Source organism: Psittacula echo, assembly GCF_963264785.1.
Source record: "Psittacula echo genome assembly, chromosome: 1".
NCBI classification, from domain to species: Eukaryota; Metazoa; Chordata; class Aves; order Psittaciformes; family Psittacidae; genus Psittacula; species Psittacula echo.
In genome coordinates this window covers 64,420,962-64,447,019 of record NC_137735.1, presented here as the reverse complement: position 1 = coordinate 64,447,019, position 26,058 = coordinate 64,420,962, and the positions used below count along the sequence as shown (strand labels likewise).

General features: G+C 36.2%; 1 protein-coding gene across 1 annotated transcript in view; it reads left to right on the top strand.

Annotated features, from left to right (window-relative positions):
* DCLK2 (doublecortin like kinase 2) overlaps nt 1-26,058 on the top strand; it is a gene marked incomplete at both ends in the record, with an annotated part of 85,179 nt that overhangs the window by 23,700 nt on the left and 35,421 nt on the right. The window contains 3 exons of the mRNA XM_080614441.1: nt 20,111-20,213; nt 22,628-22,729; nt 24,065-24,115. Coding sequence (XP_080470567.1) covers nt 20,111-20,213; nt 22,628-22,729; nt 24,065-24,115 — 256 coding nt within the window. The remainder of the gene's footprint in view (nt 1-20,110; nt 20,214-22,627; nt 22,730-24,064; nt 24,116-26,058) is intronic.

The following is a 26,058-nucleotide window of genomic DNA, read 5'->3' as shown; positions in this document are numbered from 1 at the left end:
CCTCTGGTTGTAGAGAGAAAACAGCCAGAGCACACGGCCATTTGTTTTTGTTTTTTTTTTTTTGTTTGCTCTAGTTCTTCTTAATCCTCCTTAAGTTAATGCATTCCTTGGGTAAGCATTGCTAAGTCAAGATATGCAAAACTATTCCACTGCTTGCATATTAGTGTCAAAAAACTCTGCAGGGATTTTTATCAACTCTGAACCCAGCAGGCACTCCGAGTAAAGAGGGACTTCAAATCTATTAATAGCTAGACCTCCAAGATTTCTACTAAATGCTCACCCTGTGTCACATCCTAGACCTTTTTTCTTCATCTCCTGGGAGGTAGATGCAAGCCTGGTAGTGCCTAAAATGCTCATCTGAAATTGAAAACTTCACTTTTTCCATCTTGCTTAAATAATGATTATTAACTAAGTAATAACAGCAGCTTTCATTGTTTTAGCCTTGTCACCAGGGTCTTGACTTGATGGCTGGAGGTGAAGGGCATCATTTGTTTATCAAAAGCCTCCTGAAGAGAGGAAACAGGATAGTAGTCCATGATACTGTCCTATGGAGAATGTTGCAGTCATGTAAAACCGTTTTCTACTTACTCTTCCAGTTGTGAAAGATAAATTATAATTAAAATATAAGTTAACTGAGAAGCTAAGCAAAACGAGATGCATACCAGCTCTGGCTTTTATCAAGTGTTTGGACTTAAATGATCAATACACAGTAAGTTATACTTTCTGGATAATGGAAAAACTGTGAGATTAAGGCTTTGGATATTTCTGCTAAATATGACTCCCCAGTGTTTCACTGCTGTCAAGTTTGTAGTGTATGTCTGAGATGACTTCCAATTATTTCCATGTGATTTATGTTTCATTTTTTTAAACCCTTCATCTGTAGCCAAGTTTATTGGTGAAATTCCCTTGAAATCACGCATGCATTAGAGGCAGAATATGCCTGTCTCCTGGCTTGTTTGCCTGATAGTTAGAAGTGGATCTGTCTTTTAAATGGAATTCTTTTCTTTTCCCAAAATTTTTCCAGAATTGTAATCTCTGTTTCCTCCTTCTCTTTGAAGCCAGCGGGAATAGATACACATCCTGGTAACAGGACATATTGCTGAAATTCTCAATGCTCTGAACAAAAATTATTTGTTGCTGTAAGTATTGGGGAAGGATGGAGGGAGAAGAGAGGGTCCAGTATTTTCACATGCAGACCCAACTATTAATCTTTGTTAGTACACTGATAAGAATTACACTACTTCTTTTGTATGGTTGATAAAAAGGATTATGTGAAGTTCAAAATTGACATGTGACTGAACTAGAAAAGACTTGTAAGGTATGAAGACATAAATATGTGTAAAGAATATTTCATATTTCTTTCTCTCAGTCTCATTACCTTTTGTGTAAACTGACTGTGTTGGAATGAGACTGAAGTTAGGGGCTGTTTATGTCCTTAGTTTTTTTCTCAGTGTTTTATATATCCACATACAATTAGTCTGAAAATGTTTTAGCTGATTCATCTTCGCTCATAATGTGAGTCAAGGCTAGCATACTTAAAAAAATTTATTTTTAGTGAAGGGCTAGATATTTTGTGTATGACACCTAGATGTTTGTGAGAATACCTTATCTGTAAACTGTCCTCAGTTGGCAGGGAACAAGTTACAACTTTGTCTTATTCTATAAAAGTTCTCTTTTAATTGTCATTTGCTACAACAGAAAGTACAGGTTTTCTCTAAAATGGAATATTAACAAGGAAACTCTTATTCTGATAATGTAAAAAAATATGTGACCTTTATTGACAGTATTCTTTATATATGCTTGAGTTTGTGTAGTTTCTGAAATACATAAAATTGTTTTCGGAATTTATATCCTCAAAACAATAACAGATTTTTTTTTTTAATTTTTTTATAGAAGTCATAGTTTAAACAGATTTTTCACTTTTAATGTTCTGCTTGACTAGATTCTTTGATGGTTAAGTCTAGCTGACAGTTCTTTGAATTTGATGTATTAGGTTATATTTCAAATTTCCAAACTGATGAACACATTTCAGTTATTCTAAAAATTAAATTCTCAGGTCAAAATCTGAGTTCTGAGGAATTATTTTCCAAAATACCTGCATGTTTTAACTAGTGCATAGATATGCTTGAAGTATGTAGCACTTGACAAGCTACTCATTTGTAAGACTGTGGTTATAAAATCGCTGGTTGCAAATTACTTGTTCTGCAGCACTTTAGCAGAAACTTGATGTCTGCTTTCTTTAGTTCACTGTGACCCTTCTTCATCACCTCTCTGATGGGATTCGATTTATGTTTGTTTTGCTTATTTGCTTCTATATTGTGCTGTATTAAAATAGGCTTGGAAATCCCTCAAGTGATTTCAGCCTAAATATATGGCATGCTTTGCGTTTTTTCTTTTTTTCTGTCCATACCATCAATAATGTTAGCGAGTGCTAGGGTAGGTATGTAAGTGAATGCATCTTTGGGCAAGGTGTTAATTGTACAAAGTTGTACATACAGGTTGATGGATAAACTGACCTGCTTGCAGGCTCACTCTTTACCATCTTCGCAACTTAAAAGGATTGAAAGTATTCACAACTTTTGGATGGTTTTTGTGAGGTTTTTTTGTGGTTTTTTTTTTTTTTTTTTTTTTGTTTGTTTGGGGTTTTTTTGTATATTTGGAGTAAATGCTTTACTTAAGGAATACTCTTTCTTTGTTTCCTGGTGATAATACACAGTTTTTCCTAAAAGGCAGGTGTAACGTTTCATTAATTCTAAAATTGCCTCATGTAACCATAAAAGCTGACTATATGTTAAAATGGAATGTTGTGACCTTATTCAGAGTAATAGTGTGGGTCTGTGAATTTTCAGTTTGCTTTTTTCCCTCCCTCTCTTGCAATCATTCCTCCAATGTGGAATGTATTTTAATAAAATGGACATTGTAGCCTAGTGATATCAATAGGGTTTGGGTTTTTTTGTTCGACTGGTTTAGGTTGTTGTTGTTCTAATAAGGTGTTAAGTAATTATAAAATCTTTTAATGGCAAATCTTTCAGAAAACCACTAGGAATTTTTGGCTGTGGATGTAATAAAAGTTACTTAAACCACTGTATAGAAAGAAGAAGTGATCTTGCAACTTGATGGAAACTTTTTCTTAATTTTGAATTGCTGAAATACTGAAACTTCAAAACTCTTAAATTGGGTAAATGTAATTGTACTATGCAGGAAGGGAATTCCGTCAAATGAAGGCTATTTTTTAAAATTGGACTCAATTCAGTGGGCTAAAATTTTGCTTTCCTTTGGATGAATTTGTCACAAGCTTAATGTTAACAAAGAATGAGTAATTGTGTTTTTCAGGAATTGTGAAGCAGAGACTGGAGAGGCCATCATGCAGTAAATGAAATGCACTTTTGCAGCGTTTATTTAAAAGAATGTCGCCTGACATTTTTAGAAAAAGCTGATGCAGCATCTGCCACTTAATACTAGCAGACAATAAATCCACATAGAGGATTTTTGCATTCATTTGCCTTGGATATAAGGAGTTTACAGTAAGAGTGGATTTTACTTCAGTCTACTTGACTGAAGTAGTCTTAAGTAAAAGCCTTTAGAAGACTTTATTTTAAAAGCAAAAGTGTCTGTGAAATTTGCAGATTTTGACAGAAAAAGTCAAGATTTGTAGTGAAATCTCTGAGTTGGCAAATGACTGGAATAACTTCTAAAGTACGTTGCCAAGAGTGTGGCATAGTTCGAGACTGAGGGTAAATACATTTGCATATAGCCTATGAGGCAATGAAATTAATATGATTTACTTGTCTACTTTTTATATTTGCTACCAAGCCATAAAATACTTCATCTCGTTATAAAAATGTTTTAAAGTTTTGCTCTTCCCATCTCTAAGCTTGAAGGGAGATGAAACATGTTCATGTTTTAAATAGTGCTATTTTTATAACTGTTATTCTGAAATTTGTCTGCATTTCTATTTTCTGCTGAGTCTCGCTGTTTTTTTATTTATCTTCATATACTACTCACAGTAGGAACTTGCTGATGCACAGGGCAATACATTTCTGGGGTCTGTGTGTAAATTTAAATTTGGGTTGGCAGTACTTGGTTAAACATGAAGCACATTAAGAGAAACTGTGTGTAGGGGGAGGTTATGTTTCTGCTGTAAATTTTAAGTGTGGGTTTTTATAAGCCTACTGTTTTTAGAGTTATTCTAAGTATTACAAAATAAGTCAACCAAATCAGAAACCAAAAGAACCAACCTTCCCAGGAGGACTGAGAACTTTCACTGAACTTGTTTTTTTGTACTGCAGGCACTTCATACTGCATCTTTCAGAGCATTCTCCAGATAGACTTTCAGGAATATCTGTACTGATAGATACTGAGTTGAGAAAAATCGATACAACTCCAGAGAATATGGCTGTTGCTCACTTGCAGGCTCTGAGCTGTCTTGTTTTATTTAATGTGGGTCTTAAATGCAATAAAGGAATCATAAAAATCAGTTTTAGACTTTGATACAGTTCTGCAGAATGCTGCATTCAATACTTGCAAGTAAACAGATTCCAGGATGACTGAGTTCCTGTATTTGTTAGTAGTTCTCACTCCTTTAAAGGCACCATTATGTAACTGCCATGTATTGAATGTAAATATTTGTTTAACAATCTTCAAGGATTTTTTTTTTTTATACTAGCAAGATTAATTTTATGTATATATATAAATAAAATTGCTACAGTCCCCTTTCCACAAAAGAAAAGTCTGTCAGGGAAACATCTATGGAATACTTAGCAGATGCAGCGTGAACCATGGATTCCTGGAGCTGTAGTTAACTTTTCCATAGTGTATTCTAAGCAACAGTTTCAAGATGGTGTTCATAGAAAACAGATGGTTTCTCAAAGCTGATTAGGAATAGCAAAGTAATAGTTGATAATTTTAAATGCCTTCTCATGGATCTTCATCTCCACTGGAAATATTTCTGAGGAGGCCCAGAAAAAGGAAAAAAAAAAAAAAAAAGTCTACTGATCCAGTGTATGCTTTCTAGAAAACTTTTTAGCATTACCCCCTGATTTTGGGAATAAATGAGCCATGTCGCCTATTATTCCTTAGACTTTCCACTTGCAACTGAATTAAAAAATACTATTGCTAATATCAAATAGATTGTTTGTATCAATACAAATCGCATCTCTAGGCATTTTCTAAGGCAGCTTCTAAGAGGGCTTCTTGTTTGGGGAAGGCTTTGCAAGTCAGTCAGGTATCTGCTAGTCCATTTTAATGAAAGGTACAGAATGCACTGTACTGCCAGTCCATTTTAATGTACCAGTAGAGAAAATGTTAGGGTAAGTAAAATAAGTAACTATGATGGATATGCTGAATGCAGATAAGAATTAAGACTCTTGCAGTGAATCTGCCAAAAGTATCTGGGCTTGGATTCTAATTTTGAACACTAAATCAGTTATCACTGACATGGCCTCATGGAGGTCTGCTTGGCACATATAGTGAAACTCTACCCAGAGCTAGTAAAAACAACATGTGTTCCCAGAAGCTGCTTAGGAAGCTCTTTAAGCGCTGGGAAGTATCTGCAAAAGCCTTAGACCTTGAGAGTAGAAATAAGGACACCAATAACCTCATAATGGAGTAGTCGCCAGAACTATGCTTCTGCTTTAGCAATAGTGACTAAAAGGATTAAAGCTAATACTGCTGTAAACAAGTGTAGGAGTGGTTGAAATTCTAACCAGGACTCCATTACGGGCAGAAATTCTCTCAGTGGGAGGAACTGCAAGAGCAGAAGGTGTAAAGTGAATGTTAGTATAACCAATATGTGAGATTCAGTGATGATATCCTGACACATTTTTGTTTAAGTGCTTGCTTTACCCTTTTACAGTCTATATAATCTCAAAGCTGTGGTATTTTAGCATTTGAATGTCAGAAATCATGCCTGAGAAAGCATTCTCTCCTCTTGGAGCATATAACGTTCTTGTGGTCTAAGGAGGAAGAGAATGACAAAAATTCAGGTGTTTCTGACAGAAGGTACCTACAATATATTGGTCAAATGGGAAATGTATTTTTATTTTTTTTAATCTGCTTGTTCAGCATCAGACAACTAACTGTATATTAAGCCATGCATGTAATGGAAGTTAGCAGAAAAAAAAGAAGACACTGCGTGCTTGTTAGAATTCTCCAGATGTATAATTTTTGGAGATGGAACAAATAAAATCCTGACCTGGCTGCAGAAAACTGGAGGAACAGAGTTGGTGCTATTCCATTGTATGTGTAATCAGAAGGGTTTGACAATGCCATGTTTGCTTCAAAGCCTAAGTAATTCTGAGCAGTGTCTGTCCTGATGTGCTTCCTGGTGCTGCAGCTAGTTGCAAGGTATGTTTGTGATATTAAGAGACTGCCCATGCTCCTTTTAATGTGTTGTATTGTAAGCAGACTCTATTATACAATGTGCATTCCTGTGCAGTTGTGCACCCAAATGCAGGCTATGGAGTGGACAAACCTCCCTTCTGCGTGGAGCAGGAGTGAGTTTATAATATGTTTCAGTTCCAGAAGTATCACTTGACAGTGAATAGGTGCAACTGCAACGTGGCCTCAAGTTGACTTTGACACAAATAGCAGTGCCCTGTCAGTAGCCCAGGTCTCAGCTGCTGGTATTGGTACCCAGAAGGCCAGACTGCCTTCTGCAATGTTTTATGCTGGAGCATTGCTACAGTTAGTACTGAATATGGCTAGATTAAAGCTACCCTGGGTTTTTCTGCACAGGATGGAGTTCACATTAGCAGAGTCAAGTTCAAAACTGTTTTTATCTTATTAAAGAAAAAATTAAAAATGTATTGTAAATATACTATTCAGCTCCTTATGTCTGCTTAGTCTTGGTTAGGATATTGCTTTGTTTCTTAGGAAAAGGAGGAGGAGAGGGGAATTGGGAAGTTTTATTCTGTTTTGCTAATTAATCCTGATAATGGTAATGAAAAAACCCTGTAATCCAAGGATTCCCAAACTATTTGCATAGGTATTTACATCAGCTGCAAAAATAGATACATTTTAAGCCAGACTGAACATCTTGATACCATTCTCTTTAAACTGGAATACGGAGGATAAAGCAAAGGCATAAGCACTGCAGCTTAGATTCAGCCAGACTGAGCTGGACCTTGATTACTTCCACTTGTTGGGAGCTGTGATGGGAACTTCATGAGAGATGCCAGAGGGGTGTTGCAGCTACAGTAGCTTCCAGTTCCGTGCAGAATAACGTGCTGTATTTGCTGTTCTTAGCTGCCTCAGACTAGTTTAGGATCAGGAACACAGGGAGCATCCTCCTTAACGCTGGAGGTGATTTCCATGTCACTAGCTGTGTATGTATTACAGCTGGGAACCCTCATATGTTCCTAGTTTTGTTGTAAACTGTAATATAGTTTATATTCTTAGCTGTATTTTCAGTTTAAGTAATGTTTTTAAAAACATCCTCTTTCATCAAAGTTGAAAATAGGTACCATACATACATACAAATGCTAAAGAAAATCAATAAAATTAAAAAAACCCAAACAAAACAAACACCCACAGAACAGTGAAGCAGTATTATTTATACTCCCCAGTGTCACTAGCACGCAGAAAACCATCTCATAATTGCTCTTGCTGAGATGAGATTAATGACAAATTATATCTCCATATATACAATATGTTACATATAATTATATATGATGATATCTCCATATAGCTGCATATATGCTTCCAGTTGCATAGCCTGGTCTTAGTTTTAGCTTGAAGCAGAATAGGGTTTGCTTATTGTTTGTGTGTTTATTTAACCAGAAATAGGTGATTAGTAATTTCCAGACTGGCTAGCTTTGTAGCTTTTATTATGACTATGAATGTGAAGGGATTCTACTGCTGCATTTACTAGTTTTCTGCATGTGAAAAAAATGTGATCAATGCAGTGAAAATAATGAGGTCTAATACATGAGGTCTTAAGCATCATGAAGACAAAGTATGATGAAATGCTTGGTGAACTGGTGATTTTGAAAAACCAGAAAACACTAACTTAAAATTAACAAATGTATTCAATTCAAATTTCTCACTATATTTAAATGGATTTAAGTAATATATTAATGCTTCTAGGTAGTTTTTCTATAGAGGAAGAAGGATTGTTTAAAAAGATAGCCTTTGGATAAAAATAATGTATTTTGTGTACTCTGGCTTTTTTATGGGAAAAACACAAACTTGGGAAACTTACAGTTTAGCTGCAGTTACCTCAACTGAAATTATGGAAAATAAATTAAGCCAAACCACTGAAATGATTTGGTCAGCCAAAATCTAAAGATTATACATATCTAAAATTTTCATTGGGCCTTCTATTATGTAATTTAGCTTTATGCAATTCTGGAGTCAAAAGAGGTTTGTATTACAGGAATAGATATGTTTTTTATTTGCCCTTCAATGAGTGGCAGGAGTTTGGAAGAAAGTACTGATTCAAATCTTGCCAAATATAAGTGGAAGACAGTGAAAAACCTCTTTTTAAGTGCCAGCATTATTTTCTGAGAGTAGCAGACACTGGCCTTCATTGTTGAGTTTCACTGCGGTTGATGGTATGATTTGAAGATTGTGTTTGCTCCTTTTTATACTTCATAATTCAGTATCTTAGAGAAGGAAGCCTGGCCTGGAATGTATTTTTAAAGTTTCTTTGGAAAAAAAAAATAAAAAATCAGGGATTTGGAAATTGGTCTTCAGTAACAAGCTATGATATATTGGTCCTGCTTTCTAAAAATTCATTTCCAGATACCAGTGATGAATTCTGAACTCATTAGTTCAAAATAGGATGATCTTTCTTGCACATTTCAAAAGCACCTATCATATAATTGATATAGAGGTCCACAAAACAATATAATGTTACCAGATGCTTCCAGTGTTCAGCAGCGTCTCTGGTGTTCTGGCTCAGCAGAAACAGTCATTCAGGTTGCTTTAAGGGCTTTTTAATATTTAGTAGTCTGTTGCTGAATTATGACCCTATATGCATCTTTTTCACCTTCCAGTTTACTTGCACTTCACCTAACCCCTCCCCTAACAGTTTGATTCAGCTTTTAATTAAAAAATACTAATGAGTCACCTAAATCCTCTGCCTAACTCACCAAAGTTGAGTTCCAAGCTGCTAATGGTAGCATAGCAATGAAAATGTAATAGTAGGATTTTAAAATGGGATATTTAAAACACTTCATCCAAACCTCATAGAAGCTAGCGCAAAAGTCAACTGATGGTTTTGGTCTGTGCTTCTAAGGAGGGTGGTGTCCATTTTGCTTTTTTTCTGAAACTTGTGGATGTTTGCTTGAAGGAAGAAATGTCATTTTCAGACCTGTAGGAATAAATGTGTGAGATTTTGTTTTTTAAAGAGAAATTTATGGAGGCACCCTTTTTTTCTGGCAGGACTTCTGGTGTAACAGCATTGATACATCTGTTCTTTTGTCAGTGCCTAGAAATGTTACTTTTCCACTGTCTTTGTAATTCATCTGAAAATAAAATCAAAGATATGTTACACATCTTCAAATGTGGTTTACATGTTTATCTCTTTAGTAAAGCAATTCAGAAGCAACAGCAACACAGAAATAATATTGGTCAGTGTTGGGAGCTAGTGGAATTGATCTGGATCTCTGAAAGCCATTTACAAAGTGCGCTTTTTGTTTCCTGTATTACTGCAATTTCTCAGATTTCCAAGCATCTAATCTTTAAATTAATCAGTTACATCCTTTTTATTTTTACTTGATGCCCCTAGCTCAGCATAACTGTTCCAGATGTTGCATGCAAGTTCAACAGACCTCAATAGCCATGACAGACAAAGCAGAATAAGCATGGAAGCTAATTTGATGAGGGTAGTATTTTTACACTGAATTTCTGTTATCTCATCTAAATGTGAAATGCCATTGTTTGAAATGGTGAAGAGAGAACATTCATAAGCTTAATTTTGTTTCTATATTTCCAGTTTGCAATTAAGTGAGGGGGATGCTTCGAGAATCAAAAGCCTTTGAAAGTTGTGCATGCTCTTTGGATGGCAAGCAATTATCATTGCAAAACCTAAAAGCTAATATTATAAAAATAGAACTGCGAGGTTAGTTGGAAGTGCTGTTATTGTACTGAAGCAGATAGAATGCTGATTAAATCAAGTAACTTAAGAGTTAAAAACGTTAAATGCCCAAACCTTAAAATACATGTGAAAAGCATGCTTCTAATCTGTAAGGAGCTCAATGGCATTTAGCAAGACTTCTTTTATGCAAAGTGGTATATATGAAGAGGATAGAACTGAGACACCTGAATTTATAGGTTACCTAACCTTTTTCCCCTCCTGTTTCAGTGCTGAAACAGCTTTGAATCAATACAAGATTGAAGCCCTAACATATGAACTCAGAAAACAATAGAATTTCAATTTGTCAATGTAACAACATAAAATTGCAGTAAGTCATGCATTTCAACTGATGTTTTGAATCTTAGAGTTACTTATTTTGATATTTTTTTAATAGAATTTGAACAAAACAGAAATTTGACTTTAGCAGCAACTCCATGAACAATTTAAGCCATAGGAAAACCATGGAATCATTGAATGGTTTGGGTTGGAAAGGACCTTTAAAGATCGTCTACTCCAACTCCACTGCAATGAGCAGGAACATCTTCACCTAGGTCAGGTTGCTCAGAGAACCGTTCAACTTATCTTGAATCATTTCCAGGAATGGAGCATCTTCAATGTCTCTGAGCAACCTGTTCCAGAGTAAAACAGTAGAAATGTTTAAGCTAAAAAAACCTTAAAGATTCATGAAAAATTATTTGTACTCTTCATCAAAAGACTTTTCCAGTTTTCTACTTTTATTCTTTCTGCACTGGCCACAAACTCTGTTTGAATTTCTTACTTTTCTATGAAAAAATAGTTCTTATTTAAGAAACTGCTGTTTCTGTATCCTCTCCAGGAAATAGTGTCTGCCCATGAACAGTGGAAACCTTGGACTGCAGTAGATTCTCTATGAATGCCACAGCAACTCATCTAAAGAATCAGTGAAACATATGACTTCATTTTTTCAAGTTCTCCGTAGTATTTGTATGCCATGTTTTTCAAGTAGGGTGATTGGCTAAAGGCACTTGTTTCTGTAATAGGGCAAAAGGGATAATTTTCTGGAGAAAAATGGTGTGATTTTTATTTTAGCTGCATTTGTGTTGTGAAACAGGGTTTCATTAAATCCATAACAGTTCACTGGATTAGCTGAACTAGCTGTCTGTCCTTATATGTACACTTTTTCTTTTAATGTTCTTTCATAATACCTTTAGCTTTTATTTTTAGACTAGCTACTCACTGGTAAGATGGCAGGTTAGCTGTGAGAAGTCAGGTGCTATTTTTGGTTCTGTGTTAGGCTTCCCAGTTATGCCACTTAAGGAAAGAATCTATTATGCTGACTTTTGAGCTGCTGCGATTAATGCACCTATGGGCAAATATATAACTGCATGGTTTTTTTTTCCTCTTCAGACAAACCGGATTATAGTCAGATAAGCTGCATTTGTTAATTATCTGTTTTCAATTTCCACTTATTCCATGTTTAGTAAGGCTGCTCTTTCTTTGTGTAACTTGAAATTGAGAAGCATGATGTTAAATTTCGCTGTTTAATACACTGAAATGATTGACTCTTGTTGAAGTAATGGATAATACTGTGGCAAGGGGTGTTCTGGGGTGTTCTGTGTTACAGAGATAAACAGATGAGTTGTACAGTGTGATTCAAAAAGATTCACAAATTCCAGAATTTTAGTCCTTTCCAACTGTGATATCTAAATAGCTGCATGTAATCAGTGCAATACTGGAAATATGCTTTTACAGAAAGAGATCAGTTTTGCCCTTTGGAACCTTGACAGAAATTTTTACAATACTGGAAGGCTTTAAGAAATAGATATGTGTAGGAACTCACTTTAACTTGTGCGTATTTGTAAAGCTTATTTTTCTTACTGTCATTTCAATTGCAGTGAGGATGATCTATTTGAATTGCATCCAAATGCAGTCTTCCATTTCCATGTGTGTTCATTTTCTGAATTAAACTTCGAGATGTTAAAAAGTTTATGCAAAAATCTGTTTAAAATTGAAATAAAACCAAAATGTGATATGTACTCTATTCTGTCATCTGTTCCCAATAACTGTATGGCTATATGAGTTATGGCAACCTGACCAGTCTGTTTATGCAGTCTTTTCTGCGTTGTCATACTGTATTAGGCGTTTCCTGGGCTTACAGCCAAACTTTTTCTATTTACAAAGCAGCAGGCAAAGATTTAACATTTCTGGGTTTTTTTCTTACTCTTTAGAATCCCTGTGGGACAAAAGGGTTTGTCTTCTTTCTCTCTGCTGTTCCTCATCACAGGGTATCAGTGAAAGGAAGTTCATTTTCTAATGATGCCTGTAATAATGTGACACAGCCGTTGATTAAATAGTTATTTAGGAAGCTGGCCTAGAAGAATTATTCTCATTATGGTCTTTGTTTCAACATTCTTTTTTATTTTTTCTGTTTTCCTGAATAGGTTAACAAGCTGCCTTTCTCCAATGCAGGCAAATTCCACATTTAAAAATTTTTAAAATCAGAAAACTTAGTTTTTCTCTCACTGTTTACTGAATTTAATAAACTTGAAGGAGAATTTGAAAGGCTGCCAGATGCCAAACCTCAAATGGTAAATCAGACAATGTTTTGTGGAAGTTCTGACCTAGAAACCAGATTTATTATTGCAAACAAACAAACAAGCTGGTCAAGATGCACAGTCATATAACAGAAGATGAGGTAATTATTTTTCAGATCTTGTAACCCAGTTAATACTTTTGCATTTTTTCTGCATGATCTGATCTGTGTTACTGTATTTCATGTTTTCTTGCAGAAATTAAGAGGTATTTGACCTAATTCCAATTATTTTTAGTGAACAAAGGAATTCAGCCCCCCCAACCCCCCCTTTCCTTATCATCTACTAATGACCTTATTGAAGTTGGCTGTTTGGAAAATAATTATGATGCACTGTATAGTCCTCATAGCTACAGCTAGTAGGAAAGCTGTCTAGAGTATTATCAAGCTTGTTACATCCTCAAGCTTTAGGACTCTCCAACCAACTCTATGGCTGTTTTGGGCATATGTGCCCAGACTTAGTAGCATTTGAGTTCTTTCAAACATTATATCAGAGGTTAGTAGCCTGTTTACACTTCTTTAGGTGTATAATTTTGTTTAGTTTGAAAATTCCCAGAGAGATTCTGTAGTAGAGGTGTCACAGAGAACATGAGCTTGTGAGAAGCACAAGTTTTTCCAATTGTCTAGTGCTGCTTCTTTATACCAGCAGGAATCTTAATACTTGACATGATTTCAGGTTTACTACATATCTGATATAGTAGTGTTTCTTGTTGCTATTCTTGTGTACACTTTGGGCTTCCATACTTGCCTGGCTCTTGGACAGTTTCTTTTTTGCTTGCTTCCAAATCACTTAGCATAGTTGCTGTCAACGCTTTGTCATTTCTACCAAATGAATAGATTGTTAATTAAAAAAAAAAAGAATACCGGCAATTACAGGTGGGTGGGGTTTTTTTGGGGGGCGTGGGGGTTCTTTTTGTTAGTGTTTTTTTGTTTGGGATTTGGTTTTTTGTGTGGGGTTTTTTAGGTTGTTTTTTTTTTTTTTTTTTTTTTTTAAAGGGCATGTCAGAGGCTCATTGGTTTGACTTTTCTCTATATTTCTCCTTCCTGGGTATATTCCAGCTATCCAGCTGGCTATTCTCTCACTGTTTACTGAGGGCATGTCAGGAAATGTGATTCAGTATAGCCAGGCAGATAGCTGCCTTAAGCTAACACCAAACCTCTGTTGTGCTGGTCTTGGTTTCAGACGTGTAGGATATTGATGGTTTAGTAAGTAATTAGGAATATTGGTTACACACCTGGTTTCCCTTGGTCAAGTTTTTCTATGAAAGTGCAGAGACCAAGGGAAGTTCCAAGGTAAGAAAATCTGTGTTAAAATCACAGTACTCAGTAGGAGAGGGTGGAAATGCCCTTTTCACCTTCCTTTTCAAGTTCCTGAAACTGCCCAGAGGAAACTCTTCTCTTTGGAAGTTAAGTCTGCCCTTGCTGGTGATGCAACTGAAACAGAAGGAGACAGCTGACCTGTTTCTAGAGGACTGCTTTCCTGGTGTTTGCACTTTAGGACATGCATAAACCCTTGAACTGTGAACCTCACAGCTTCAAAAACACTGCAAGAATGTTAATGATATTGTTGGTATGGCAGTGAGGGTCTAACTTTGTTTTAAAAGGGGAAACAAAAATGATGATAAGAAGTATGACCTGACTGGCAAAAGAGACAAATATTTGACTTTTGCTTACTCAGAAATAAAGGTTGATTTAAGGGGCAAAGGCTAAAACTGTCAGATGGCATAGCTGTAGTCTGTCTCAGTAAAAAAAGGAGGATCGTTTCCAAGCAGAAATGTGGAGACCCCTCATACTGAAGGCGGTAACAGGGAGGCTGTATCTAGATTTGTCATGCTGACATTTAGCAGATTATTCACTTTTTTTCCCCCAACAATTCCTGGAAAAACCTCACCACATTTCTGTAAGAATTTCAACCTCAAATGCCTGTCACTACTGATGAGCTGAAAACAGTCAGGAATCCAGCTGTTACTGTGCATGCCAGTTCTCCTAGTTTTCCTTTTGCCTCGTATGTTATGTGCTTCCTTTTTAAAATACACCATATCCTGTTCTATTGAAGTCAGTAGATATAAATATTTCTTCCGTTGTTAAATACAAATAATCTTGCATATCTTTTCCACTTTTGACGTTTTAGTTCCATTTTCAGCTGATGTAGAGAATTTGTGATCTCCAGAAGCTTTCCTCAAACACAGGGTGTGGCTCTTCAGACTTGAGCTGAACAGTCCTGTTGCTGCTTACTTAAATTGAATCAGCCATACTAAATTAAGCCAAACTATTTTTCTTTACAGCTCTTCTTTCTACATTTGGAATGAAGTGTATTTGTACAGCTGGAATAAGCACAATTTGTCCAGTGAGCTCCTGGGTGGAGAGTTTTGAAAAGTGGTTACAGAAATCTTTTTAGTGCTAAAGATTAGGGAGGAATTGAATTGTTTAGTGATTTTGCAGATGTTTATAAAACCTCCATAGTGTCAGTGTCGCAAATTCTTTTTAAGGTTTTTTTTTTCCCACTCTGGAGGTCAGAGGACAAATATGCTGTGGATAAGAGTTTGTTCATATAATTCAATATTTTAAATTGTAACTTCATCAGAAAGAACAATTATTAAATACCTGTTTAATTCTGTCTACAAAAGATTGATCGTTATTGATGTTTATTCTGTTGGGAATGAGTCGTCTTCTTGTTAGCTTCAGAGGTGGGAGTAGGGGTTGGTATAAGTTACATTTCTAAGACCTGTGTGATGGTAATGGGAAAGCAATTTCTGTATGGATCACAGTTTGTATATTCTAGTCCAGTAGCTTCATCTGACTGAAGTATTTCTTTGGAACAAGCAAACTTCTGTGATTATAACTATTAGACTATTTAAAATATAAACCTATTAATAGGAGTATGTGACACTAAAACGCTGCACTAGTAGACAGCAGGTGATCAGGCAGTTGATTTTTCAAATAGATGTGTTTCTCTCCCTTCCCTTGCAACACCCCATTTTCACATTTTGACTTGCAATTTTACCCATTCCTGTGAGTTTGTGCCTCCCCACCCACCCACGTGTAAACCATGTTTTTGTGCTTTCAGCTGTGTGATTTTGAAGTGCTTTTGCTGTTAATGGTCTTGCAATCTCCTGTTAGTCATGCTGCTTCTGTAACATGCGTATTTAGTAGTATGTGCTCCTGTTAGGAAGTCTTTTAAAAAACTTCATCCATTCAGTGTCCCAAGGTTTCCTCAGCTGAGGGGAGGAGTTTTATGAGAAAAGAATGTGCTTTTTAGGTAACAAGCAATTGCAGTTTTGAATCACTGGATCATTGAGCCTCTTGCACACTTGTATGGATTTCTTGCAGTTGAAGCCAATTACAATTTAATTCTCCTGGTGCTGCCACTTGGATTAGGTTGTCTTCTGATCTTTAGTCTAACGGCGAGCACAGCCATTCTGAGCCCATGAGGAAGCACTGATGCCCAGAGTCATTTGCACATTGTCTCGGAAAGCTATAGAGAGAATGCAAGCAAACAGATTCTGTTGAAGCAGACACATAATAAACTGTGGGTGACCCTACTAACAAAGAAAATGTAATATTGATGTCAGTTGTATTTATTCTGAGACATCTTACATAACATTTTTGCTTTTCCTCATTCCCTTGTATTCTTGCTTGTAATTCTAAGCCATTAGAAGTATTTTTTAAAGGACTGAGAATATGTCCAATCCAGTTCTATCTAAATGTGCACTGCTTTGCTGTGTATAGTGACAAATTTTGTATAAAAACAGTGCAAGAAGACAGCGTGATAGCAGTCCAAGTTGTCTCTGGTGAGAGGAGCACCAATAAGTCGCTTTTTGTTCTAAATAAAGGAAGGCAGTGGAGTTACCAGCAGAACATAGGCAATGTTTGACTAGAAAGGAGTGTTGTACTCTGAAATAAATAAGGTTAAACACATTTTAAACATGTTAGTTGAAGCATCCAGAGTTAACAAGATAACAGTTATCTAAAGTGTTCCATAAGCAGTTTTTCAAAAGAGTTTCACTTTTCTATTTGGGGAAAAAAAAAAATCAAGGAAGAGTGAAACTCCTTTGGTGTAAACTTTTGTAGTGTTGGCTATAATGATAAATCCTAAAAAACTTCCTTTTGCAGCCCTCTGTGTGCCCTCCATAAAAAAAATAAAATCAGATTTAAAAGCATTTTTTTTTTTTTCCTGTGGGTGAACAAATCATGTTTTTCTTGCTCTTTTAAAAGAGCATAATCTGTGGTAATAAAAGCCATGGACAGGAGAGAGAGGTTCTTATTGAGCTTTACTGCAAGGCCACCGATGGAAAGCATGGAAGTGGCCAGATCTGAATCTCAAAAATGACCTAATGACTGGAATTTTAGAAAGGATCTCATTTTGGTGCTGAACACTCTTCAGGGTGTTTAAGATTTTCATCTTCATGCACAACATGTGTGCTCGCAGCATCAAGACTAGCAAGAGACTCGCTAGTTGAATGATTGCATATTTGACTGTTTCTGCTATGGTACACTTATATGTGGTTTTGCTAATACCATCTTCCTTTGAAATGCATTTTAGGAAATATTTTGAAGGACTGAACAATTCTTTTAGCACCAAGTGCAGCAAAACAAAGAATGGGTAAGACAGTGTATAGAGGCCTAGTGGAAAGAGAAGCAGCATTTGCCACATGCTAGTTTGACAAAACAAATTTTGTTTGCATTGATAGTCTTTGGGGTGGAATTACGTGATTTGCAAGTTAGACCACACTGAACCTGAAGCATACAAAATCCCATGCAAATGGTTTATTAATTTCAGCTTTCCCTTAATGGCTTTTTGGACACAGCTATCATTAATTGCAGCATATACATTAATTTTAACTCTGTAGGAAATGAAGTCTGTTTATTTTAGCATACGTTTGCACCATGGGAGTTGCTCTTTTGACTTAATTATGATAAAGGCCTAGAAAAATGACCATTAGATTATACATTTAGGAAAACAGAAAATTTCTGTGAATTGGTTTTAAAACTACTTCCGTTGCCTCATGATGTGTGGTTATTTGGGATCGGTAAGTTCTTGCAGATCTTTAGTCCTTGTTGAATATGCTTTTTCAACATTTTTTTTTTTCCTTCTATGTGCAGCCAGTACAGACTATTTGTACAGAGAAGGAGGACCTCCAGTATTCACTACTGGAATATAGTGAGCATTTATGTAAATCTTTTATACTTGCATATATACAGGTGGAAGTCATACAGGTCAGGTATACAGTGTGCAAGCAGACTGAGAAGCTGGTGTTAGCCTGAGCTCTAAGATGGAGATGCTGTTGCTTCACCTTCCAGCAGTTTTTCTGATCATTGATGCTTGTGGTTACTCTTGTGTGTTCTTGCCTGGGGAAACTGTGTATACATGAACATGTGGGGAAGTACCTATTGAAATTAATAGCTTAAAGTTTTTTATTCCCCTCCCCAATAGCCATTTACCAAAGATTTCATGTGCATTTCTCCTGTCATCTTTTGTGCACAGATCTTCCCCATCTTTGTAGAATTGCTTTGCAAGCAACAAAAGGATAATGCCGCATGTAGTTATATCCCAGTGTATTTCCCATTCTGACAGAAGACCTGTCATTCTCACCTCTCTTACTCTCAGCTCAGATGTTAGACTGGAGGGGCTAAGGGGTAAGGCTTTGAATCAAACCAGAAGATTAATTTTAGGCTCTGCTAAACCACAGCATTTAATTCTAGTCTGCTTGAAACAGCACTGCAAGGGCTGAGTGCATGAGTAGAGTAGCGAAGGGTAGACAGAGCCTGTGGAAATGGCATTTTGTTTTGGTGGCTGTGGGTGTGAGCTTACGCCTCACAGACCATTTCTGCCTGTGTCCAGCAGTGCTACTGGAATAAATATTCTAAAAGCTTTCTCACAGCTCTTCGTGCAGTGGTGGGTTTGGGTTGGTTCCTAGATTACTAAAATTTATGGAAATGATCATGAGTCATCTCATTAGTAGAGAAAGTTACTAAGTAGAGGAATAACCTATTAGTTTTGCTTAAATTTGTACAGCTATTTGAATCCAGTTATTACTGCTCTTTGGTTAACTAGAAGCGGCACTTTCAAGTACAGCTGAATGCGTCTCTCATCAATGAGAGCAGGTTGTCATTGCAATAGTAAGATAACAATAAAAATTTTGGCGATGGCTGGAGTCCTTTGGCTGTGTAACATAGTGACACAAATGCTGGATACTGCATGTGGCGCTGTAGTGAGGATCTTGCTGTATAAGGGCACCGGCTGTTATTTCTGGGTTAGCTGCCATGACAACTGTGCTGCTGGTGAATGCCCTGGGTGGGTGTTCTTGCAGAGAGCCGAGGGTCATTGATATTCTGAGTGTTTCTCAGATTACTGCAGGCAGTAGAGACCCCTTCCTGTAGTTTTGCCAATGTTTACTACTATCACAGTGGGTAAAATACGTAAATGCCATTGATGGGTATCTATGAAAGAAAAAAGCTAGTTTCCCTAAAAGCATTTTTTTGTTTTACTTCTTTAATTACATGGTTTTACCAAATGGCTCAAAGTTTCTTAGCTTCTACATAGCTTTTATTGCCAGATCTCATTTGGGTGTGTGGTGTTAAAGAGCATAGGGAAACAATTATACAGTAAATTTTAACCTGTTTACATTTAAAAAATAGCTTGCTACATGCAAGCACGTTGTTTTGGTTTTGGTTTTTTTTACAAGGGAGTTACAATGGGTTTGCTGGGATTTCTTGTGACATTTTTGGTTTTAATTGTTTTTAAAGCAGCCAATTGCTCCTTCACAAGCTGGCTTTTTATTTGCTTTTGAGGAGTAAGTTTTGTTCCAAGGTCTTTGGGTTTGTGTTTTTAAAGTATGACTGAAACATTATTTTCCTTTCTGATCCTTACTGAAATACATTGTGACATCATCCCTGGGAGAATTAAGAACAGACAGAGCTGCAAAGGGCATGGATTCTGTATTTTCTTTTTTTATTCTTTTATTTTCCTGAATATGAAATACCTTTTAATAAAAGGGGGAATAATTTTTTTGCTTAACAGGACATCAAAACATGAAAATTAAATGCCTTGGAACATACAAGAATGAATTTGTAGATGCAATCATTTTAACTCAACAGATTTTTCCCTAAGTAATTAATGTAAGAATACAAGAAGCTTTGATACTTGAGCGGTGTTTATAGCTGGTCTTGTCAAAGGCATCAGCATGCATGTGTAGTTATAGGCAAAAATGTAGGTGTTACAAGAGAAGGGGTTTGTGGAGGTGAGGGGTAATCATAATTTTTTTTTTTTGACCCTGAGGTTTCCTGTGCTACTGGGAGAGCCCAAGTACTTGAGAACTGGAGTGTTTCTATAATAAAAAGAACATTGTGGTATCACTGTGAAAAGGAAAACACAAACTTGTTGACTGCTGCTGACTAACTGAAGATTTAGTATTCAGAAGTACTGCATTTGTTTATTTTGATTTGTATATTTTGCCCTCAAGGTGACATGCTTGCAGGACTTCTTTGGAGATGATGATGTCTTCATTGCATGTGGGCCTGAGAAATACCGATATGCTCAGGATGACTTCGTGTTGGATCACAGCGGTAAGACTGTACATCCTAAACCCACTGAAATAGTCAACTTAATTGAGAACTCTTCCTAACCTTGTTGAATCCTTAAGAGTTGTGTGATTTAGGCAAATATACAGGAGAATATATTTTCCTATGGATTAGAAAGTTTTTTCAAACTATCATCTGAATTCTGTAAGTCTGTTAAAATGCACTAACAATTCTGATCTATTTTCTTGGAAAACAGACCCTGTCTCTTAAATTACATGGAAAACAGCACTGAATTTTAAAAGGTTTAGTCATGGATCTAAAATCTGCTCTAAACATTCACTTTTGACATCTGTAATGATGAGATGATTCTCATATTGCTGTCGTCATAAGATTTTGAAGAATCACATATGTAACCACACTCATTTCAGGTCCTGCTGGACAATTCACACATTCTAGTCTTGTCTGCTATAGAGCAAGTGTTGAACCTGTTTATATTGTGAGGTTATAGGGGGTATTGGGTGGGGAAGGAGGTGAGACAAAGTGGGACTTTGTGCCTATGCTGTCTGCTATTGATAGATCATGAATTTAGCTTGTTTATAAAAATTGTTTTTCTGTTAAAGAGAAACTTTATGAAGTTCAAGGAAAAAACTCTTTACCAGGGAGTTTTAGAATTGGCTTGGAATATCAAATAATATATATGCTGGACTTTTTTCCTTCGTGTTCATAGAATCATAAAACAGTTTGGGTTGGAAGGGACTTTTAAAGGTGCAACCCCCCCCGCAATAAGCTGGAACAACTTCAACTAGATCAGGTTACTCAGAACCCTGTCCAACCTTGCCTTGAGCGTTTCTTAGGATGGGGCCTCTACAACCTCTCTGGCCAACCTGTTTCAGCGTTTCACACTTACCATAAAAAACTCATATATAGTCTGAATCTACTTCTTTTTTAGTTTAAAACCATTAAACCTTGTCCTATTGCTACAGGACCTACTCGACATGTTTTTACTGTCTATCTTGATTCTTTGTATAATCATTCTGATTTTCTTTTATGAAAAAAATTAATCTGTGGTAAAGAAATCTTGCCCTGGCAAGAATCAGATTATTTGCAGAGAGCTTCAGATTGTGAATAAGACGGTTGTTTGGTTTTCGGGGGGTTTTTTTGCCTTTCTTTCTGTTAAATGAAGGCAAAAGCACTTGCTGCTTTTTTGATTTTTAAAATGCTGTAATTGCATTATAAAATCTTTAGTTACGTCAAGAAGTGTTGATATATATCTAACCACTGGTCCATACATTTTGATGGATGCAGGATTCAGCCGGCTCCCATTCTGTTGCTATTGCCAGTATACTACTTTTCCAGGACTGCCTGATTGTGTTTATTCAGCTAGTGTGGATGTGACAAGAAGAGTGCTTTTTTTTGGCATGATTTTAGACTGGACCTTCCTATGCAGGAATGGAGGAGCATGGCTGTATTAACTCACACTGCAGATGCCAGTCTGGGCAAAATCATAATTTTCTCTGCAGATTTTATGGCCATAAGTTTACTTTCCCCATTATACCATGCACAGACTAATTGATATAATTTCTTATCTGAGAACTCGGTGATGGAGGGTTTTTTCTTCCTTCTCTTCAAGCTTAGGTGGCTTCTGCTTCTCTAATAAGTCTGGAGGTCTTAATGGGGAAAAGCAGGTTAGGTTCAGAGTGGAACATGACTTGACTGGCAGGGCATGCAGCTCTACTAACTACTTTTGGTGATGATGTGGCATTATAATGGTGGCATTGACATCATAGTGATGAATAACAGGGTCAAACTTAGAAGGGAAATTTATATGATTCCATTGGGAGTGATTTGCAGTGGATGCTAACTGTAAGAATTAAAATGTTTCCAAAATGTCAATGAATGTATGCCTATTGATTCCTTTCCTATTTAGGTTGTCCTTTATTTAATGATATATAGCTGATAGTAAATGGTAGTAATCTGTTGTCTCAGCCTTTTGGAAACAATAGACATTTTTCACCTCTTTAAAAATTGGTCACAATATCAGTTTCTTGCAAAAAAAAAAAAAAAAAGCAAATAGGGTTTTCTGTGCAGTTTCCCTATAGGAAGCTGCTGTTATCAGCATGTAGGATTTACTGAATTACCAGAACTTTGGCATCAGCTGACTTCTTTGCTTTTTCAGCAGTGTGTAGGTACAAACTTGAATTACAGTAATAATCCAGATTTAAGGCATGAAGAAATACTACATGTGGAAGTTGTATTGCATACAGTGTTTGGGTAGCTCAAATCTGTATTGTATGTAAGTTAAAGTTCTGACATGCACTTATAAATTTGTTTCATTCAGTTCGGCAAGCATGTTTAGAAGTTACTGATGTTCATTTTCTGGATAATAAACAGCAACAGTAGTGTTTGGAGGAAGCCTCTCCACTGAAATGTTGTCAAATCCCTATCTGCTTGCTTTGCAGAATGCCGTGTTATGAAGTCCTCTTATTCCCGGTCATCTGGGATGAGACATACTGGGTCCAAAAGTCCAGGACCTTCACGTCGAAGCAAATCACCTGCCTCAGGTACTACTTCTAGGAAAGGGCTGAATGTATAAAACATATGAAAGTTAGAAATTGTTTAATGGGGTGAAAAACTGTTGGCTCTATCTGAAATACAAGTGCCATGGTTTGTTTCCTGAAGAGAAAAAATTTGTTGTTTTTTTCTTCTTTTTTTTTCCTATTTTTTTCTTCTTCAGCTTTTCTCATAGAATTAATACTATTTTATAATAAAATTTGCATTTATTTTTGAATTCTGAGAAGAAATGTGGTTTCTATTTTTTAATTAACAGACACAAAAGGTTTCAGTTTATGAACACTGGAATAATTTGTGCTAATTGTATGCTTGGGATGTGTTTTCAGCATGGCATTTGATTTTCTTGAAGTCTATTAATTAAAAGGACGGTTATGTGGTTAAATTCATGTTCACTGAACTAGAGTATACTCTTAAGTGTTTTGAATTTGGACAGTTTCTCCTATACAAGCCAAATACTGTCAGAAATAGAGAAGTTTGCTGTTTGAAGTAATTTTAGGAGATGTTCTGGAATGTTATTGCCCATTAACAGAAAATCTGGTTTTTTTCCTTCTTGTGCTTCCTGTAATTGCAAAGAAAGGTTCACATTGTGTTTTGGAACATATGGTGTTCAGCCAAACTGCTGGCAAATCACTGAGTCTTTTACGCAAATTAATAGAAGGGAAAATTTCTTGAGGGAGAATAAAATTTGATTTTTTTCCCTCAGACCTGGAGAATTAGCTCTGAAATCAAACCATATATGTAAATATACATGCTCTGTTTTGAACATAACTATACATAATTACTGATAATACAGACTCCTGTGTGTGTATTCAAAACTGCAACATCTTCCATATTCTCATTTCAATATTAATATATGTTTTGCCTAATTATGTTGTTTAACGTATCTCTTCGAGTTCTAAGTGGAATATTAATCATTTGTTCATAAAAAGTTGAATATTTAACTGAAAAACCTCCAAGGATTGCAGTAACAACAAAGAAATGTTTAGCATGAAGGGCAAGGTTCACAACTGATCTATATTTCATGCAATTCTGTTGACTCTAGTGAGATTTTATGGAATATCTGTCAACAGTGAATTTTATGCAAAGTATTTAGAAATCAATGCTGTCATTCCCTTACTTATTTCTACTTGGGCACCCCTTTGTCAGGTTGATTTGAAAAAATTATCCAAACTGTCTAGTATTTATCATTTTATTTACTTGCCATTTTTTCTCATGTAGTCTTTACTTACCTTTATTTACCCTTCTTCCTTTCATGAATGTTCACAGCTGTTTAATAACTTCTTTCCTTAATGTCTTTTTCCTTTGTGTCAAATATATGAGTACAGTAAAGAAGGGTGGCCACTACTCCAGTGCTCATTCTTCAGCAAAATCCCCAGGTGAGCCATTACTATTATGGCTGTATATCACTAGTGTGTCTCCTCCCTCTCCATTTACCTGTATTCTTTTCACTTGTATTTGTGAATATTTTCAAGCTTGAAACACACTTCTGCTTTTGCTGAGCCAAAGACATAGTGGGTGTAAGTTTTTTGTGGAAGTAAATTGCTTGAGTGACATAATACGTGATGCTTCATAGTGGCTGGACATCTGCCACTATGATGTCAAAATTCTATTTATAAAGGTACAATTCGACTACAAGTAGGGGAGCATTGTAAGGGGTACTACACTGTGTGTGTATTCTAAAGCATATTATAATAGGAAATTTCAACCAGTGCAGAAAGGCAAGGATAAGAGTTGCTGAAAAAGGTGTGAAAACACGTCATAGTGTTTTCCTTTTATTTCCAGTTTCTCGCCTTCCTTTGTTTTCTTGTGTTATTTCAGCCTTAAGTTGTAGACAGCTAGAAACCTTTTTGAACCTTTAGTGAAAGTTTCTCTAAAACAAGAAACATGTATTTTGATTAGTACGTAAGTTGAGACTTTGGACCATACTAGAAATTATCAATTTAAAAGGTGTTTCTAGGTTTTTCAGTTTTCAATATTCTAGTATGATAAAGAATGATAGCCTAATATGTACTACTTAAAAGAACGACAGAGGAGACTTTTTTTCTATGTATTCAGGCTGCTCTACATGTTAAAAGAAACCTCAAAAGAAATTATGCTTAGAAAATAAATAAAAAAGGTAAGTTTCATATATACATGAAAAAATCAGCAAATGAATAGCAGCAGCAAAGTTTGTGCCAAAAGTGAATACAGATTGCTTGTGTGGGTTTTGAGAGGGAAAAAAAAAAAAAAGGAAAGGAAAAAAGTACAGCGGTCTGAAATAGCAGTGTTGTGGTTTAACCCCAGCTGGTAACTAAGCACTACACAGCTGCTCATTCACTCTCACCCCTGCAGAAGGATGGGGGAAGAGAACTGGAAGGGTAGAAGTGAGAACACTCATGAGTTGAGATAAGAACAGTTTCATAATTGAAGTAAAGTAATGATAATGAAATAATCAGTAAAGTAATGAAAAAAACAATAAAGTAATGAAATAAAATAATGGTAATAAATCGGAATGAAACAGAAAATAACAAAGAGAAGTGAAACCCAAGAAAGTCAAGTGATGCAAATGAAAACAATTGCCCCCCACTGACTGACTGATGCCCAGTCAGCCCCTGAGCAATGGCCTCCCTGCCAACCATCCCACTTGTTTTATTGCTGGACACAATGTCATATGGTATGGAACATCCCTTTGGTCGCTTGGGATCAGCTGTCCCAGCTTGTGTCCTTGCCAGCTTTTTGTGGATGTCCAGCCTACTCGTTGGTGGGGCAGTGTGAGGAGTAGAAAAGGCCTTCACTGTGTGTAAGCATTGTTCAGCAATAGCTAAAACATCCCTGAATTATCAACACTGTTTCCAACACAAGCCCAAAGCATAGCCCCAAACTAGCTACTAAGAAGAAAATTGACTCTATCCCAGTCAAAACCAGCACAAGCAGATGGCTGATTCTCTATAGATGCAAATTTTTTACATCTACACAAGGACCATTCCATCTTTTACTATTGTAGTTGTATACAACTCATGTGAAGCGGATCTCAGAAGACACTGGCAAAGCTGTATCTACAGACAGTTCATTTAAATAGGATCTTCAGCAGAATGTACCATGTGTTGTGGAATCATAGAAGGACAAAAGTTGGGAGGACCTCTGGACTTCATCTAGTCAAAACCCTGGCCCAGAACAACACCCTTGTCCACCAAACGTATCTAAGATACTAGAAAAGACCTAGAGTACTGCCAGTGTAGGCTGGGATGTTCTTCCTTAGACAGTTATGAAAGAGAAGAAGATTATGTTAATCAGCCAATTTCACAGGTACATTTTAACGGTTCTGTTGATGCTTAAAAGG